This window comes from Diabrotica undecimpunctata, chromosome 8 (genome assembly GCF_040954645.1).
Source record: "Diabrotica undecimpunctata isolate CICGRU chromosome 8, icDiaUnde3, whole genome shotgun sequence".
In the NCBI taxonomy this organism is placed as follows: Eukaryota; Metazoa; Arthropoda; class Insecta; order Coleoptera; family Chrysomelidae; genus Diabrotica; species Diabrotica undecimpunctata.
The window spans coordinates 35,241,632-35,260,217 of NC_092810.1; the positions used below are offsets into that span (position 1 = coordinate 35,241,632).

Sequence of the window (18,586 nt, forward strand, 5' to 3'; positions counted from 1 at the left end):
TGATCTTCGGACATGTAGGTACCATTGTTTCATTGGAACACACATGTCACTCGGAGCTGGAGTTCTACACAAATTGTTGTGTGTGAAAAGCTTTTGAAAGCTTTTGAAAGTTCCATAAGCTTGTTTTGCTGTATCGATAAAATTATACATTTTCAGTTATTTCGATTTGACGTAAGATATAGAGATTTAATTAATAATGTTTTTTAATTATTTTTTAAATGATTGTTATGATGTCTTAAAAGCAGATATACAAAATAAAGTACTTATCGTCTCAATATCATCAATCACTTTGATATTTAATAATGACAGGCTCTGAAGATTAAAGTTTAAGTAGTTCTAGTAAAAAAACCTTCTTGACCGATTATCTGATACCTGATACCAGGGTGTACTACTTCGAATGTATAATATACAAATCATGAATGTGTTGCTTGTGTGAGTTCATTTCAAAAGGTAAAAGAAATAATAAATTTGACTTACTCACAATCAATTTAATTTAACTATCCAGATGACCGGTTTCGCTTTCTACAATATGCAAAGCATCTTCAGGTCTCGATACAAAGTTAAATAAATGGTGAAATAATAAACCCATATTAGGGTGTTGTCTAATAAGGATAAACAAAGAGAGATGATATAAATTACAGTAATTATGCCAATATTACATGTCTGTGGTTTTTCAAAATAAATAAAATGTTTAAGCAGACAAGGTAAGACCCACAAATTGGTAAAATAGTCTATTAAACTGTAATGAATTAATAAATGAACAAATAAATAAAACATTACTTACATGCCGGTACTCTATTAATTGATGGTGAAAAGAACATGGTTCAAACTATCCTGTATTGTTGATTGGAGAACTTAAGACTGATATTGTAATTGTTTGACAGTAAACGGGGAAGTTCTTGAGGAGACAGATTTTATCAAATGAAGTAGAGATAGGTGTAATGTAATTGTTTGTTTGATGAAAGTAATGTTCTATACCATTGAGTTATTTAAAAGTTATTTATATTTATTCTAGAGATATATTTATGAAATGTGTGTTATTTATTGAGATTTTATATATAATATACATTATAATGTATATATATATATATATATATATATATTTATATATATATATATATATATATATATATATATATATATATATATTGTTATGATGTGTTGTTTTGTTTGAATGATGAGCAATGAGTATTTTTAATAATATAATATATAGGGTTTTTATCGCGGTTCTCAAAGAATTAGCTTGTAAGTACTTTTTTAAATTATCTTTATTATAACTATTATGAAACACACATATATATCTAACCTAGCCAATGTAAATTTAAAATAAACTATCTTTAAATTGATATTCTTATAAAACTAATTAAATTCTATAGACAATGTAAAATTTAAACAAACTATCTTCAAAATTGAAATTGTTATGACACTAACTAAATTATATTAACAAAATTTTGTACCTTTCTTTCACTGAATGCCTAAATGAACTGTTTTCCACTATATAGATTCTAATCACCACTGAATGTCTTCGTACTTCAGTTATCCTTGTTTTTGTGAAATTACTTTTTCCAATTATCAGCTTCTACCAATTTAAGATATAGTTTTCTTCACCAGCATTTATACACCACCAACCAAACTAGCAAACACCATTTATATTTATTCTTATTTTCAATATACCAATATCCAATTATTATAAGTTAACATAATATAATTTTAATTCCTTCCAATGTCCATCCAATATTCTTCTAATATACTTTTATAATCTTCAATAATTATTTGTGTATAATTATAAATGTGCATTAAATATATGCATAATTTTTAATCTTCATTTAACTCACTATATTAAACAATTGGACTATTTGTACTTGATTCACTGACTCCAACTAACTTTCATATTTCTTACTAAACTTTTCTGACTGACTTCTTGAAAATTCTGAACAATTTACTTCACTAAATGTGTCTACTAACTTTCATAATGAACTGGCCTGACTTCTGACTAAAAACTCCATCTTGAATCCAAATCACGGGTATTTATATCTTTTTGGATATTCTAGAATCATCTGGTAAGAGATCATGTTCCAATTTCGTTCTATTTCTTCGATATGGATGTTCTCGAAAAAAATATCTGTTCCATCCACCGACATAATCATTATTCCAGAATGTTCGATCGTAAACAATGGTCACACTCTGCACTCTGGAGAATTCGTTAATGTTACATTGATAATTTTGTTGACATTTAGACTTTTCAGATCAGAATAAACATTCAAATTAGTAACTAACACTCTAATTTAATAAAATACACATTTCAAACAATATATTATTATAACCCCACTTTATATTCCCAATTATTTCCTAAAATGTCACTTAAGAGTAAGTATATCTGTCACTCACATATGTATAGTTGGTTGCCTATGCACATGGCTCACTTAAATATATTTACAACATTAAAATACAACTTTTTACAATTATTATATGCTAATTTCTTAAAATGCCCTCACATAAATATATTTTTATAAAATTCTCTAGTATATAACTTATTTAAAATAATCAAATACTTTTTTATATCTAATATTATGTAGTATATAACTTATAAATTATTTTCTATAAACCCCAATCGTCACAATATATATATATATATATATATATATATATATATATATATATATATATATATATATATATATATATATATATATATATATAGTGTATAATATACATTATACATAACCAAACTTATATGGAATCATCTGGTATTTTCTATTATTTCAAGCGAATTAAAAAAAAACAACATACGAAGTTGAAAACAATTTATTTTAAAGCAATTAAATTACTAAATAAATATTATCACTAATACATAACAATTAAAAAAAAAACAATAAATTATTGAACTAATTTAAAACAATTTGTTTTAAAGTCAATAGCAAAAAAAATTTCGATGGAAAATGAATAATGTTTAAATTGTTTTCATTTGTTTGTTTTTTAATAGTCAGTTATTATAATTATTCAATAATTTGCTAACTGAGGAAGCTGATGAATTCCCATCATAATCCGGACGCCAATGAGGAGCTTGAATTTTATCTACAAATTAAAGTATGTAACTATGGTCCAAATTCAATTTATCAGGTCAGGGTATTGCTTTAATGATATCCCCTTTATATGCAGCCATTGCTGCTGCTACTCGCGTTGCTCACTGTTTTATCCGAAATAATTCCACGGCAAATGACTATTTACATACAGCTACCATAGTGTTGCATCAGTGTACCATCAGCAATGGAGGGCATAAACTACATTCGTTTTACATATTCCCATCCGTCAACAAACGCACGTGAAAGCCAAACAGGGCCGTACTGAGGTATATTATATGATTTTTAAAAATATTTACTTTTGAAACTATTAGTGTAAGAATTTCTTGAAATTTAATCACTGTGAGCAAAATTTAATGTTCCATTGAAGGAAAATGTGTTAAAATAAAATATTTATTTACTGAGAGATACATAACAAAGTAAACATTTTGAATAAAAAACCAACACGCTACAATTTGAATTTAAACAGACTGGCAAGTTTGGATCAATAACATGAGAATCCGTCTGGCTTAAGGCAATAAATTATATTTAATAGCCTCTTGACGAATGGGAGGGCGAATATCAATACGTGCTCATGTTTACAGATATAAATTTGCTAAATGAATAAACTTTAGAAATTACTGCGGCGACAGCTCTGTGTGTTTTAAGTTTACAAAATTATCTTAACGTTTTAAAAACAAATGAGGTAGAAAAAAACGTCGATGTCGAAAAAATCTTTTATTTGGATTGTAATCTGAAAATGGCTTAAAACATTTTTTTACAGAGGAAATGTGACAAACTTTTTCAATGAACTGACTTGTGAGGAATTCGGAGAATTTTTTTAACTTCTGCAGAATGTCACGCATAGATTTTGAATTTTTGCTTCAGAAAATTGAACCCATGATAAAAAAAAAACAGACTAAAGTAAGAATTCCAATACCACCAAAAATACTTTTGGCAATAACATTACGATATTTGGCCACTGGGGACCGTTACCAAAATTTGCATTTTTTATTTAAGCAATTAATATCGTTTTAAAGGACCAAATTTAAATTTAAAGGACGAACTGCATCGGGTACATTGTGCTTTTTTTGAGATCTTTATGTGAAGAATCTCACAATCTCTCATTAGCATTCTTCTTTTTAGGGTGTCTGTCCGTTCTGAACGTTGGCGATCATTCTGGCTATGATGACTTTGTTGGTTGCTATACGGAATAGCTGTGTATTTCTATACTATGCTCTCAGGTTAGCAAGTCAGGATATTCTTCTTCGTCTTGAGGACCTTTTTCCTTCCATTTTACCTTGCAAAATGCATTGGAGTAGCTCGTATCTGCCTTGATTTCTCATTATATGTCGCAAGTACTGCAGCTGACGGCCCTTCACGATGTTGACCAAATCCGTGGTTGTGTTTATCCTCCGCAGTACTTCTTCATTGGTGACCTTGTCTGTCCATGGTATCTTCAGGATCCTTCTGTATAACCATAGCTCAAAAGCCTGAAGTTTTGATGGAGTTTTCGCCTTTAATGTCCACGTTTCTACTCCGTACAGAAGCACTGAGTATACGTAACATTTAAGGAGCCTTATTTTTGTTTCTAGGGTGAGTTCATGGCTCTTGAACACAGAGCTCAAACTCAAGAATGCACTTTTTGCCGATGCGACGACGTTTTCCTTGCTGATGATAATTAGATTGGTTTTGTTGGTGTTTATATCCAGTCCAATGCCATACTTTTTTCCGTTATTTTGTTTATTAAGTTTTGCAGCCCTTCTATGGTATTGGAAAACACTAATGTATCATCTGCATACCGCAGGTTATTGAGCTTGACTCCATTTATTGAGATACCTTCACCAATATCTTTTAAAGCTTTTTCAAAAATGTGCGCCGAGTACAGATTGAATATTAGTGGTGAAATTATGTACCCCTGTCTCACTCCCCTTAAGATTTTGACCTGATCTGTATATTCTACATCTATTCGGAGCACTGCTGATTGATTCCAATACAGGTTAGCTATTATTTTTAATCCCTGACCTCTTCTGTACTTCCATCAATTGTTCATGCCTGACTCTATCAAAAGCCTTATTATAGTCAAATAGGCATACAAAAACATTACAGCTGACATCTCTACATTTGTGAAACAATACCTGCACGCTAAATAAAGTTTCCCCCGTACCAACGGCGTTCACAAATCCAAACTGATTGGGCGCAATTTGTTCCTCGCATTTCCGGTAAATTCTTTTGTGGATGACTTAAAAACAGCTTTAGCAGATGGCTCATTAGGCTTATGATCCTATAGTCTTCACAAACTTTTGCTCCTGGTTTTTTGGGCAATAGTACGAACTCCAAATTGAGCCACTCTAATGGTGTTTTTCCTGTCTTGTATATTTCAATAAATAGTCCAGTTATTATTTTTATTTGTTCTGCATCTAATAGCTTCAGCAGTTCTGCAGAAATTTCATCAAGTCCCGGTGCCTTTCCATCCTTCATTTGTCTGACGGCTGTCGTTAATTCTTCTGGTAGGATTTCGGGACCTAAATTTTCTTCAATGGTGGGCTCTTGTATTGTTCCAAGGTCATGGGAAAGTTTTTCCAAATATTTTTCCCATACTTTCTTTTTATTTTCTTTGGTTATGGCAAGATTGCCTTCATCATCTGATATTTTTCTGCTGTTGCGTTCTCGGAACTTTGCAGCTATTTCCTTCATCTTTCGATGAGCATTGAAGTTATCATATCGACTCTGATACTCCTCTACTGCTTGACATTGTTTTGTTTTTTGTTTCTCTTGGCTTCTCTTATTTTTCTTCTGACGATGGTATGTATTCTCTTATATTTTTGGAGATTTTCTTTGGTTTTTTTTCTATGATCCATAAGTTCAAGTTTCTCTGTATATTTCTTCAGGTGATGTTCTTTAATTTCTCTCACTGTTTCTTGTATGATGATCAGACTTTTCTCTATAGTTCCTGCATTTCTGCATTTTAGCATCTTTGTATTCAGGTTTTTTTTTCATCGACTAACTTGTAACCTTCTTCATTCTGATTTTTTATTCGGCGTCATCATCACAGTCTTGATCGGAAATAATGTCAGTGTCGAGTCGGCTGTAGTAGTAATAGTTTAGAGCAGCCTCCGCATGTTATAGAGTATGAAAATTCCATATAACTGCAAGAACTTTGCTGATTAGTTGATGACAGAAACAGTTACAGTGAAAAATAGATTTTTCACTTAAAAATTACAGTGAATATTTTGGGGAGTGGGAAGTATGTTTCCCACTAATATATTCCATTATAAAACTTAAAACATCCAAATTTATATTATAAACTAATAATTATGATAAATAACCGTTATATTACCTGATATATACAAAATATACCTTATTACGTACATAATTCTTAATTTACAAATTTAAATCTCACAAAACTGGAGAAAACAGACAGCAAATTGATAAAAAATTCCCAACTGTCAGTTAAATTATAATTTCAATAGTGCAAATCAGGACCCGTATCAGGACATATTTGATAAAATCAAAGCACTGATACTGTTTGGAAATTCTGATTCTCATCGCCCATAAAACGAATATTTAACGGTGGGAATTTATTTTCCCACCGTCTATAAGATGGTCAAACGGTTTTTTAATATTAAGGGAAAATGTGTTTAAAATTAATGCTTATTATATCATAATTCTATATTTTTTATATTTCTCACATATGATGAAAAGTAAATATTATAAATAGCAGTTTCCACTTTATCTAATACGTATCTAGCGTTTCATCAGCGTATTTATTGTAAACTGCCTTCCATTCCAGAAAATGGTTGGGATGTTTCTTAACCAGTAGTTCGGAATCTATATCTAAGTAATGAAAATCAGTCGACGTCACTTTTGGCCAACGAACCTTTCCGGAAATCCTGCATCTTTTTGCGGTGGGATTTCTAAAAAAAAAGAATGTACATATTCACTTAATGTTTAGATTTATATTTATTTTTTCGGCTGCTTTGTATAGGTACTGTATTTTTTAAACTCATTCTTTTATTACTTCTTTTTTGGAAAATATTTCTGATAACCTTTTATTGGCCTTTCGTAATATCTTTATGTATACGTCAATTTATTAATATTGCTAGAACATGGTCTGACCTACTTAGTTATACGCAGTAATGACAATCGTCTCATAGACAATGAGTTTTGGGACGGACCAGACCGATGCAGTTAGAGAGGATTTGGAGAATATGGGAATAAGAGAATAGAAAATGGTGGCACAGGGTCGACAAATGTGGAAGGCAATAGAAAAGTAGAAAAAATAAATTATACTGATGTAAAATTAGATAAATTGTTTAAATACATTGGAATTAATGAATGATATGCAGACGGACATAAAAAATTAAATAAAAGGGATGAGGCAGGATACGAAAGAACAAAGGAAAGAGCAATATAATCTTAGGAATAAGGAACAACGAACTTAAAAAATCAACTACAGAACTATAACAAAATAGCTAAAGCAAATTGCTGTTTTTTCTTTCTTTTACATTTATATTAAGTTCTTCATTTGTGGTAATTTTTGGTGTTTCTGGTTCTAGCGTAGTTATTCTTTTTCTGCATAGAGCTTTTTTAGGTAGTCAATCCACGTATCCTTTTCTATGTGTTTTGGTTCTATTAGTTGCTTTACCTCCGTTTTTGACCTCTTATGAAGCGTCATATTTTCTTCATATTTAAAAATCATGTTCCATTTATTTCGAAAAGCGTTCCCAGTGATCATCTTTTATTTTTCTTATACATAAGTGCATGTGTTTCGTTTCTAATTGTCTTGTAATTATGGTATAACTCTAATGTTTTGATTGACATGTATTTTGGGTAAGCCCATTTCTTTTTTTTATTTATTTTTATTTTTATTTCTTTCACCAAGAACTTCTTTGGCCAAGACTAAGATATTACAGTTAATTTTTGCCCAGCTTTCTTCGACTCGATCACTTTCTATGATATATGTGTTTCCGCTTTTTAGTACAAGAAATAGAGGAAAGATTTCAAAAAGAATAAATACAGTCATTTTATCAAGAAGTTAAAAAACTAAAAGACAAAACAAAACTTACAATTCATACATAAAAGAAGCAAATGGAACACTCAGAAGTGAAAAAGACTCAGTGACGGGTATATGGGAGACGCATTTTAGCGAACTACTGAATGGCCAAAATGATATATAAAAATGGGTATATTAGGCTTATTAAGAAAATATGGGAAGAGAAAAATATGTTCAAGTATTGGTCCGAAGCTTTATTATATCCCATATACAAAAAGGGGGATATATTGGCATGTGAAAATTACGCAGGTGTTGCTTTGTTAGATATTTATTACAAGGCGCCATTATGGACTTGAAGGTTTGGACCGTTATCTCCTCACGCTGGTCCAGTGCGGGTTGAGGAGGGAAGGGAAGGATTTGGGTAGGTCTGGGTTGGTGGGTAGGATTTAGGGCTTAGGATCCGTTTCTCTCCCGGAAGAGGATTGGGAGAAAAAGCTGAGCTCGCGTGGGCAGGGGTGCATCCTTGAAGCAGACCTGTCTTTACCGGGATCGTAAAGAGTGTCTACTCGCTACCACAATGTACAGGACAAAAAAGAAAAAGCCCCCAGTGCCCAGCACTTCCCAGAGACTTGATCACGGCAGCGATCAAACAACTAACGGAAGGGGGGTGCTAAGAATTCCTGGGTAAGACCCGGCTGCCACAAGATGACAATTTGGCTATGCTCCTACAATATTCGAACACTGACGGACGACAATATATTCCCAGAAATAGAAAGTGAACTAAAGGATATAAAATGGGATATCCTTGGTATATGCGAGACCAGAAGAAAAAGTGATGAGTATATAATACTAAAAAATGGCACACATTTTATGCATAAAGGTGGCGAATACACGGGAGTGGGATTCTTGGTAAAACAAAGCCTCACACAGTGTATCGAAGAATTCAAGCCCATATCAGACAGAGTAGCATATCTCATCATCAGGATTAATAAAAGAACCACTCTGAAAGTGATCCAAGTGTACGCTTCGACCAAAAGCCACGACGATGAAGAAGTAGAAATATTTTATGATGAAATAAGAACAGCTATAGATACAAATAAAGCAAATTACGAAATACTATTAGGAGATTTTAATGCTAAATTGGGCAAAAAAGCGGAAGATTACGAACATTTAATTGGTAACTATGGCTACGGAAAAAAAAATGATAGAGGAGAAATGCTTCTCAATTTCATGAATGAACATAACATGTACTCAATGAACTCCTTTTTCAATAAAAAACCAAGCAGAAAATGGACATGGATGAGCCCCGATAAAAAGACAAAGAATGAAATAGATTATATCCTAACGAAGAATAGAAACCTAGTAGAAGACGTATCAGTATTAAATCAGTTTGACCTAGGAAGCGATCATAGACTAATAAGAACAAAACTAATAATTAACAAAAAACTAGAAAGAAAAAGAATACATGAAAAAAGATACAAATGGACATCTGAAGAAATCAAAAATAGTGAATTTAATAAAAAGATAGCGCATGCAATAAATCAAGTTAGCATGCAGCAGATAAACTCCAATGATATTGATGATTTGAATAACCTTATTACCGAAAAAGTGAATAAAAGCCTTCTGCAACTGAAAAAACCAAAAACAACATACAATGAATTAGACAAAGAAATATTACAACAAATAAAAAGAAGGAAGATCTTAAATAAATCTAACAAAAGGGGAACCGACGAATATAGAGAACTTAATAGGCAGATTAGAAAAGGAATCAGACAACAAAAAAGAAAAGAAAACGAAAAATGAATAACAACAACTATTGAAAAAAATAAGAGTATAAAATGCCTCAGACCGACACTAAGACGACGTCAGATGATATCATTAATGGGAAAAGACGAAAATGAAATCACAACTAGAGAAAACATACTGACACGAATAGAAGAATTTTACATAGAACTTTACAGAACACATCAACAAGATGATGAGATGAGACCAGCACGGAAAATAATAAAAAATGTTGGATCAGAAATAGTGCCAAAAGTAACAATTTCAGAGGTAACTACAGCATTGGAAAATATGAAGAGAAATAAAGCTGCAGGAGAAGATAATATTACCACAGATATGATATTAGAAGGAGGTAAGGAACTAATTGCAATTGTAACTAAGCTTGTGGACAGTTGTTTACATCAGGGCAAAGTCCCTAAGAGCTGGAACAACTCTAAAGTAATCTTATTACACAAGAAAGGTGATAGTCGAAAATTGGAAAACTACAGACCCATCAGCCTACTGTCACACCTGTTTAAAATACTCACCAAAGTCATAACTACTCGACTAACAAGGAAATTAGACGAATACCAACCATATGAACAGACAGGTTTTAAAAAAGGCTATTCAACTTCCGATCACCTGTTAACCACAAAAATATTAATAGAAAAATGTAACGAATACAAGTTTCCAGTTTTCCTAGCATTTGTAGACTACGAAAAAGCTTTCGATACCATAGAACACACGGCCGTAATAAACGCAATGCAAAATTGTAGAATAGACAGCAGATATATTAACTTAATAAAAGAAACTATGAACCAAGCTACAGCTACATACTACCTAAATGAAAATGAACACACGAACCCTGTACCATTAAACAGGGGAGTCAAACAGGGAGATACTTTATCACCCAAACTGTTCACCTTAGTTTTGGAGGACGTTTTTAAAAACCTAAATTGGAAATATAAGGGAATAAACATCAATGGCCGCTACCTCAGTAATCTACGATTTGCAGATGACATAATCTTGATAGCTACTGACCTACAAGAAATGCAAACCATGCTTTTAGAACTACATACCGAATCTTCTAAAATAGGACTGAAAATGAATTTAAACAAAACAAAAGTCATGCACTCCGAAGACACCGTGACAATAATAAACGATAAAGTTATAGAAAAAGTTGAAGAATATATATACTTAGGACAAAAAATAATACTAAATAGGGAAATTCAAACTGAAGAAATAAAAAGAAGAAGAAAGTTAGCTTGGGCAGCATTCGGTAAACTGAACTATATACTCAGAAATCAACAAATTCAATTACATCTTAGATCTAAAGTTTTTGATGCATGCATTATTCCGATATTAACTTATGCGGCACAAACATGGACAATCACAAAAAAGAATATGAATATACTTAGAGTCACTCAACATGCGATGGAAAGAGCAATGCTAGGTATATCACTTAAGGACAAGAAAACAAACACATGGATAAGACACAAAACCAAAGTCACCGATGTGGTGCAAAAATCATTAAAGTTGAAATGGGAATACGCTGGACATGTAGCTAGAAGCGATCTAAACAAATGGCACAGATCAATTTTAACCTGGAGACCATACCAATACAAAAGACCCAGAGGCAGACCTCCTATGAGATGGACAGATGATCTGAAAAGGACTGCCGGGAAAAATTGGCTACAAGTAGCGTACAATAAAAAACAATGGAAAGGAAGACTTGAAGAGGCTTATGTTCAGATGTGGACGTGAATGGCTAGACGAAGAAGAAGAAGAAGAAGAAGAAGAAGCCATTATGGAAAATTTTATCATTTAACGAAAAAAGTAAATACGCAGAAATTAGACAGATGAGAAAGGAAAATCCTGAGAGCTATATAATGGAGGCAAAAACACGGTGGAAGGTTGGGTGTGACGAACAAATGGGAGCAAGAGGAACTTTATAACTGACACAAGCATCAGTCGCTTCATAAAAGCACAGTGAATCAGATGGATGGGATACGTGATGTGAATGGAAAGGAAGAGGATGCCAAAGATGATTTTAAAGCGAGGCGCAATCACGAAAAGAAGGAAAGGACGACTCAGACAAAGATGGTTTAATGGCGAACAGGAAGATCTCAGAAAAAAAAGGCAATTCATGATTGGGAAGAAACAGGAATGAATAGAGAAGAACAGTAAGTCAATTTAGTATGCTAGGAGCATGTTTGGATAAGAAACTACCCCACTTGATTCAAGTTTTGTAATATATAAGTATTATACTAACTGTATTTTACCCAGGCCTTTAAAATCTGTTGAGCTCTGTAAATAAAATAATAGTAAATGCGGTAAAGACTCACGAAGAGGTGTAATGCTATTGATGATGATGCATTAAGTTGGACTTTAAATAGTCGTTAGTACCTGATTGACCCCGCTAATTTGTTACAGCATGAGCTGTAAAAGTGAGTATTACTCTAACATTTTCTAAAGTTACAAAAGTATCTCAAATTATCGGAATATTGAATTAGCAAAATCTCAATTTTTTATTAAAAAATCTAAACGCTAATACGTACAAATATTTTATAAACTGTGTCCAAAGCTCCATCACTCGATCGCTAATCATCCAGTCCTGTTTCGGCATTGTTTGTCGAATAAGTGTATTATTTTTCCAAAAATAACTAATTTCTTCGAAGTGTCCTACCCCCGTTTGTCCTACAGAAAAAAAATAGCTGTTAAATTAGTGATACATATATAACACTGCACTAAAAACAGGACGTAGGTCTGATGCCTTCAAATGTAGAAACACGACTGGAATCTACGAAAAACCTAGACGACAACAATTAATATTTTTTAGGAGATCTCCGAAAAAACTAAAACCACTTTGACAGTAATTTGGTAACAATATTTATTCTGCTATATTAAGAAAGCATGGATTTGGACTACAGTCATATTTACTTCGTCTGCCATGATCAAGATATTTACCATAAAATTGATGGGTTTTAGTATGTATATGGGACAATTAACAGAACATTTAAGAACTTTACAAGACACGCTATAACGATACCTCTATAGCAAAGAGAAAACTATAAAACTATAAAATTCAGACTAGATAGAACGACATCGACAATAGCCCTACAAGTTATAGCTGGAATACCACCAATACACCTGCAGGTATAAGAGAGAACCAAAACATATGACAAGAGTAATCAATAGAAGGTTGAAGAAAAGAGTAGGAATTATTACAAAATGGCAGGAAGAGTAGGTAAACGGGCGAACGAAGGGCTGCACGAACAGAAAATCTGATCCTGGTTATGGAAAAGTGGGTAAAATGCAAATATAAAAGTGCGAACTACTTCTTCACGCAATTCCTTACGGGACATGGATCATTTAGAGCAGTGGTTCTTAACCTTTTCACCACTGAGGACCACTTGTACTTCTCAGAATTCTTGGCGGACCACTTAGATATTATTATTAATATTTCCCAATAATAGGTAAAATGAGATGAACACTAAAGTTTTACTAATGAATTTATTATTTACAAAATAAAAAAAGAAAATACATAGGGAAAGACAAAAGGAATATAAAAAAAACAAAATAAAAAGTCGTAGAATAGATAGCGCCAAATTAAGACGTTAATGACTCCCTTGATGACTCATAGGAGCATTCAAATTTAGCAACCTTTTTCTGTGTTTATTCTTGATGACATATAATATTGAGAATAATGCTTCACAGGGATAAGTGGAATGAAAAGAAAGAAGAAGTTTCAACGCTTTTTCACTTAGCAGTGGACTTTCATCAAGTAATCCTATCAAAAAATCTGCAACATTTTCGCAGTGAGATTTTATCACTTTTAAATGATCATCGGATGAAATTTCAATAAGCTGTTCATTTTCCTGAATAGACAGATTATTATCGTGGGTAGCTAAAAAGGGATCAATCACCCACAGACTTAACCAGTGAATGTAAAACATCCTCATTTAAGCCTTCATTTTCAGAGATAAAATCTGAAAACAAGTTGAACATTTCAAACGATCCTTTTCCAGCTTCGGACTTCCATAGCAACAATTTTTTCTTAAATGACTACATTTTTTTCCAAATGTCAAATGCAGTTTTAGATGGTCCCTGCAGGCCTAGATTTAATATGTTGAGCTGTACAAAAATATCTACTAAAAAAGCTAACTGGGCCATAAATTCTCCGTCACGCAGTATTTCCGCTAAATCAGGTTTTTTTTTTCATCAAGATACATACATACTTCTTCTCGAAGTTCATAAAATCTGGCTAAAACTCAGCCCCTGGACAGTCACCGAACTTCGGTATTTAAAAAGAGATTGAAATGAATGGATCCCATGTCCTCGCATAACAAAGCAAACAATCTCGAACTAAGAGGATTACTTTTTATAAAGTTCACGGCCTTTACTACAGTAGTCAAAATCTTGTTTAGGTCGGGACTTAATCTTTTGGCAGCAAGTATTTCGCAATGAATAATACAGTGTGTTAAAACAATATTACGGTTTCCTTCTTTCCTTACAAAACTTGGCAAGCCTGTTTTGTGACCTGTCATTGCCGCTGCACCATCAGAGCAAAGTCCTACACAGTCTTTCTAAGAAACATTTTTAAGTGTGAAATATCCGTCAATGGCTTTAAAAATGTCTTTTCCGGTTGTGTTACCTTGCAACTCAATCGAGGTCAGGAACTCCTCAGATAATTTTTTGTTGTTTGTATCTATGAATCGTATATAAACAAGAAGAATAGCTTTATTGGTAATATCTGTAGATTCATCAAGTTGTACAGCAAAAATCCTTAAGGAATGCATTTTCTTTAGGAGTTGGGTTTCAACATCTGATGCCATATCTTCAATTCTCCTACTAACGGTGTCATTGGAAAAAGGAATATTTTGCATTTGTTTAGCGTATTTATCACCTAAAATTGCTTTAGTTGCATCTACGATACATGGTTAAACTAATTCTTCACCAACAGTAAAGGGTTTTTTGGTTTTTGCGATTCTAAGAGAAAGTTGATATGACGCCTTCAAAGAGCTTTATCATAAGATGAGTATGTTAAGGATATTTTTTGACTATTTTAGTTCCGTCTCCTTCCCCTTAAAGAAATCTACATGTTTTCCGGCAAACTTTTTATGCTTTGTTTCAAAGTGTCTAGTTAATTTTGCCGGCTTTATTGCCTCATTACTTAATACCTCCGCACAAATTACACATTGAGGTAACTGGACACCAAAGTCTTCAGTGAATGTAAATCCACATGCTATGTAGTCGGGATTGTACTTCCGGTTAGCAGCATTTCTTTTAGGACCAGTTTGAGTTAATATTGTGCTATCACTGGCAATATTACTGGTGGAATATCCTGCTTTAACGTTCTCACTATCCGTCTTCTTAAAAAAACCCGAAAGTTTCATATGTTTGCTTATTTTAGTAAACTACAATCACGAAGCAAACAACACGCACGCTCTAAAATTGACAGTTGAGTCAGCACTGAGTCACTGAGTAGTGGCGCGGGCGCGATTAAAGACGCAGTGTCCTGTACGTACCCGACAGTGGCCGAAACTAAACGAAGATAACGGAACTAACTATTCGGTGCCGGTGCGTGAGGAAAAATACGCGGAAGATTGAGGGAATGAACCTGTGTTCAGACGCGTTTGGTCGTCTGGAAATGTTTTGACTTAAAAAAATAGGCCGACGCATTAATTTACGTCTCAAGAGCCAAGATTTAAATTAATTATTATTTTATGACTGTTCACTTCGAGGACCACATGAAAACCGTTCGCGGACCACAGGTTGAGAATCACTGATTTAAAGCATACCTTGAGAGTATAGGCATCGTAATAGATGCTATAGTACAAGCCACAGTTAGAATGCAGTGCACATAAGATAGGCAATGCATTTATTACCGGAGAACGGTTGACCACGTTGCCGGTTTGCCCTGAGCGGCGCATCAGGACCGGATATCATAGCACTGGAATATACGCGCACACAACTATTTTCTTCGGTTGTATAGAAGACTATCATTGTTTGAACTAAACTATGATTCAATCATCGATGTATAAATAAGAGAATTACATAGTCGAACAAAACACTAACATGAAGAAAAATACTATTAAAAATATAAAATATATAAAAAACTAATTTTTTATAGCTCATATATTATTAATTAATTTTTAATAGATTCCATTGTAAACTTTGGGAAATGTGTTGCTACGCCACTGGTAGCAATTAACTTACAATTCTTAACTTCTACCTAGGTAAATTTTCATGAAAGTCGAAAATGTATTTAAAAGATGCTCCGTAGATTAACTTTCTCCGACCAATTCCAAAAATTTCTCTGTTAGACAAAAATTCAAAGGTCGGTTTTATCCGAAGTTGTCCCCCGCCGCTCAAAAATCCCTTGCAATAGTCAGGTATTGAAAATCGGAATTTTAAGTCAGTAATATTGTACCCCAGCTTAGCTGGTCGCTCGCATATTAGTTAGTTTTTAGTTTCGAATTCGATATAATTCGACGCATTTTGGGTTTAAGAGTTTTTAGACTATCGCGTAATCAGTATCAAATTGTATCCCAGCTAAGCTGGTCGCTTCTTATTTTTAGAGTTTTATCTCGCGCATTGTAGTTATCGTTACATAGCTTAGAGTTAAAAGCTGAACGCTCATTAGTTATTAAGTTTATTCATATATAAAAAAACGTCCTTAGTTGAAGTAATAGTTGAAGTAATAGTTAGTAGTAATATTTAATCTGTATCAGTGCTTGTGTTTGTAGTGTGTCGTGGATCAGTGTATAGGCGGTGATCGGGACTATTTCAATAAAGAACTTGCGCTAAAACTTTGGCTAGATATTAACTTAGTTGTAACATTAATTAGTAACATTTAATTATTAAATTACGTATTGTTTGAACTACTTGTGTTCTTATTTCCCACGCCAGTGGGTGGTCCTTCGGATTGGAAGTAATTACAAGACTTAGTACGCTCTAAATGGTAACAATATCGCCATCCTAATTTGTTGAACAAATGTCCGTTTAATTCTACCAGGAAATAAAGATCATTATAAAGTCATTGGGAGAAGCGAATCAGTTTCAATCCCCATTGACCATGCTCAAGCAAACATGTCTCCTTGTCGATTTGGCTACTCGCCATTAGTCCAAAAACTTGTTGGTAAAAACTATGAGAGCTCAGTTCTATTTCATTTTCGCAAGCGGATAAAAGTACCTACATCATGGAGCCGTTGCCAGTATCTGTCGTGAATTTCAAACAAGATATGACTCTTAGTGTGCAAGTATAATGTGTGGTGTTAAATGTATTGAACTATCATCGGAACTTAAAAAATGATGACAGCTTAACTATTACTGTGGAAAAAGTTTCGAAAATGTGTTGTGCGAGTGTTCGCAACATTTATGACATCCGCGAAGAGGCCTAGAAAGGCGAATTAAAACCGGTACAAAAAAGGAAGAAAAACAATTTCCAGTCCAGTTCACGTGAGATTACTTACGATCAGAATCAAGTTGGACCTGCCGCAAGACGTTTGAAAAACTTGGGGCCTACAACCGAAAATGACTCTCTGGTCATATAAAACAATAATTAGGCCCATGGTCACATACGCATCATTCGTATGGTGGCCAAAAACACAACAAACAACATCTAACGCCAAGCTTCAAAAAGTGCAGCGGCTAGCTTGTCTGGGAATCACAGGGGCAATGTCAACATGTCCCACTGCAGCTCTAGAGGCGATGCTGAACCTTCCTCCCTTGCAGTTCTGCATAAGGAGGGAGGCAGTAACTACCGCCTTAAAACTGCGACAGACACAAATAATGAAACCTGGAGATCTAGTTGGCCACCTGAAAATCTTAGAAGAAATTCCATTGGATTCTAAGGACATGCCGACAGATTTTATGCCAGTCAAATTCAACTTTGAAACACCCTTTGAAGTGGTCATAAAAAACCACCAAATGGGTGAAGAAATTGAACCAAAAGTGGAAGAAGATTCACTCGTATGGTATACGGATGGATCTAAGATAGATGAAAGGGCAGGAGTGGGAGTTACTGGGCCCAATTTCAGGCTAAATCTAAATCTAAATCTCTTGGAAACGCCCCAACTATCTTCCAGGCAGAAATACATGCTATAGACATAAGTGCCCAAGAATGTCTCAACCGAGACACCCGTAGGGCAAGAGTCCTTATTTTATCAGACAGCCAAGCCGCCTTACAGGCTCTAAAGTCATTTACATGTGAGTCGAAGTTGGTTTGGGACTGTAAACAATCTCTCAAGAAGCTGGCGGAACGCAACAATGTAACTGTGATGTGGGTGCCAGGTCACAAGGGAATTGCAGGAAATGAGGAAGCAGACAGCCTCGCAAAAGAAGGAGCTAATACCCCACTCCAGGGTCCGGAACCCTTCTGTGGAGTATCGAAAAGCCACATCAGAGAGGAACTCCGTACCTGGGAACTCAATCAACTAAGATCATATTGGTCTAACACACCAGGACAAAGGCAAGCAAAAAGGCTCATAAAAGTGTCGCCTACTGTAACAAACCGCCTTCTCGAAATGAGTAAAAAAGATATCAAAATGGTCACTGGCCTTCTCACTGGTCACTGCCCTCTGAGATATCATCTCAAGATGATGGGCAAATCAGATAGTGAGAACTGTCGTTTCTGTCACAATGAAAAAGAAACGGCAGAACATAATATACTATGCAACTGCGTAGCACTATTCTGCAAAAGACTAAAATTCCTAGGAGAGGTCAGTCTGGCGTCCTCTGACATAGGAAACAAGTCACCTAGGAAGCT

The 18,586-nt window shown here is 33.9% G+C and overlaps 1 protein-coding gene across 1 annotated transcript in view; it reads right to left on the reverse strand.

The window, feature by feature from the left end:
• Window positions 1-6,719: 6,719 nt before the first annotated feature.
• Window positions 6,720-18,586, reverse strand: part of LOC140447424 (venom carboxylesterase-6-like) — a 78,370-nt gene continuing 66,503 nt past the window's right edge. The window contains exons 11-12 of the mRNA XM_072540066.1: window positions 12,375-12,513; window positions 6,720-6,976 (exon numbers count right to left, since the gene is read on the reverse strand). Coding sequence (XP_072396167.1) covers window positions 6,796-6,976; window positions 12,375-12,513 — 320 coding nt within the window. The 3' untranslated portion in view covers window positions 6,720-6,795. The remainder of the gene's footprint in view (window positions 6,977-12,374; window positions 12,514-18,586) is intronic.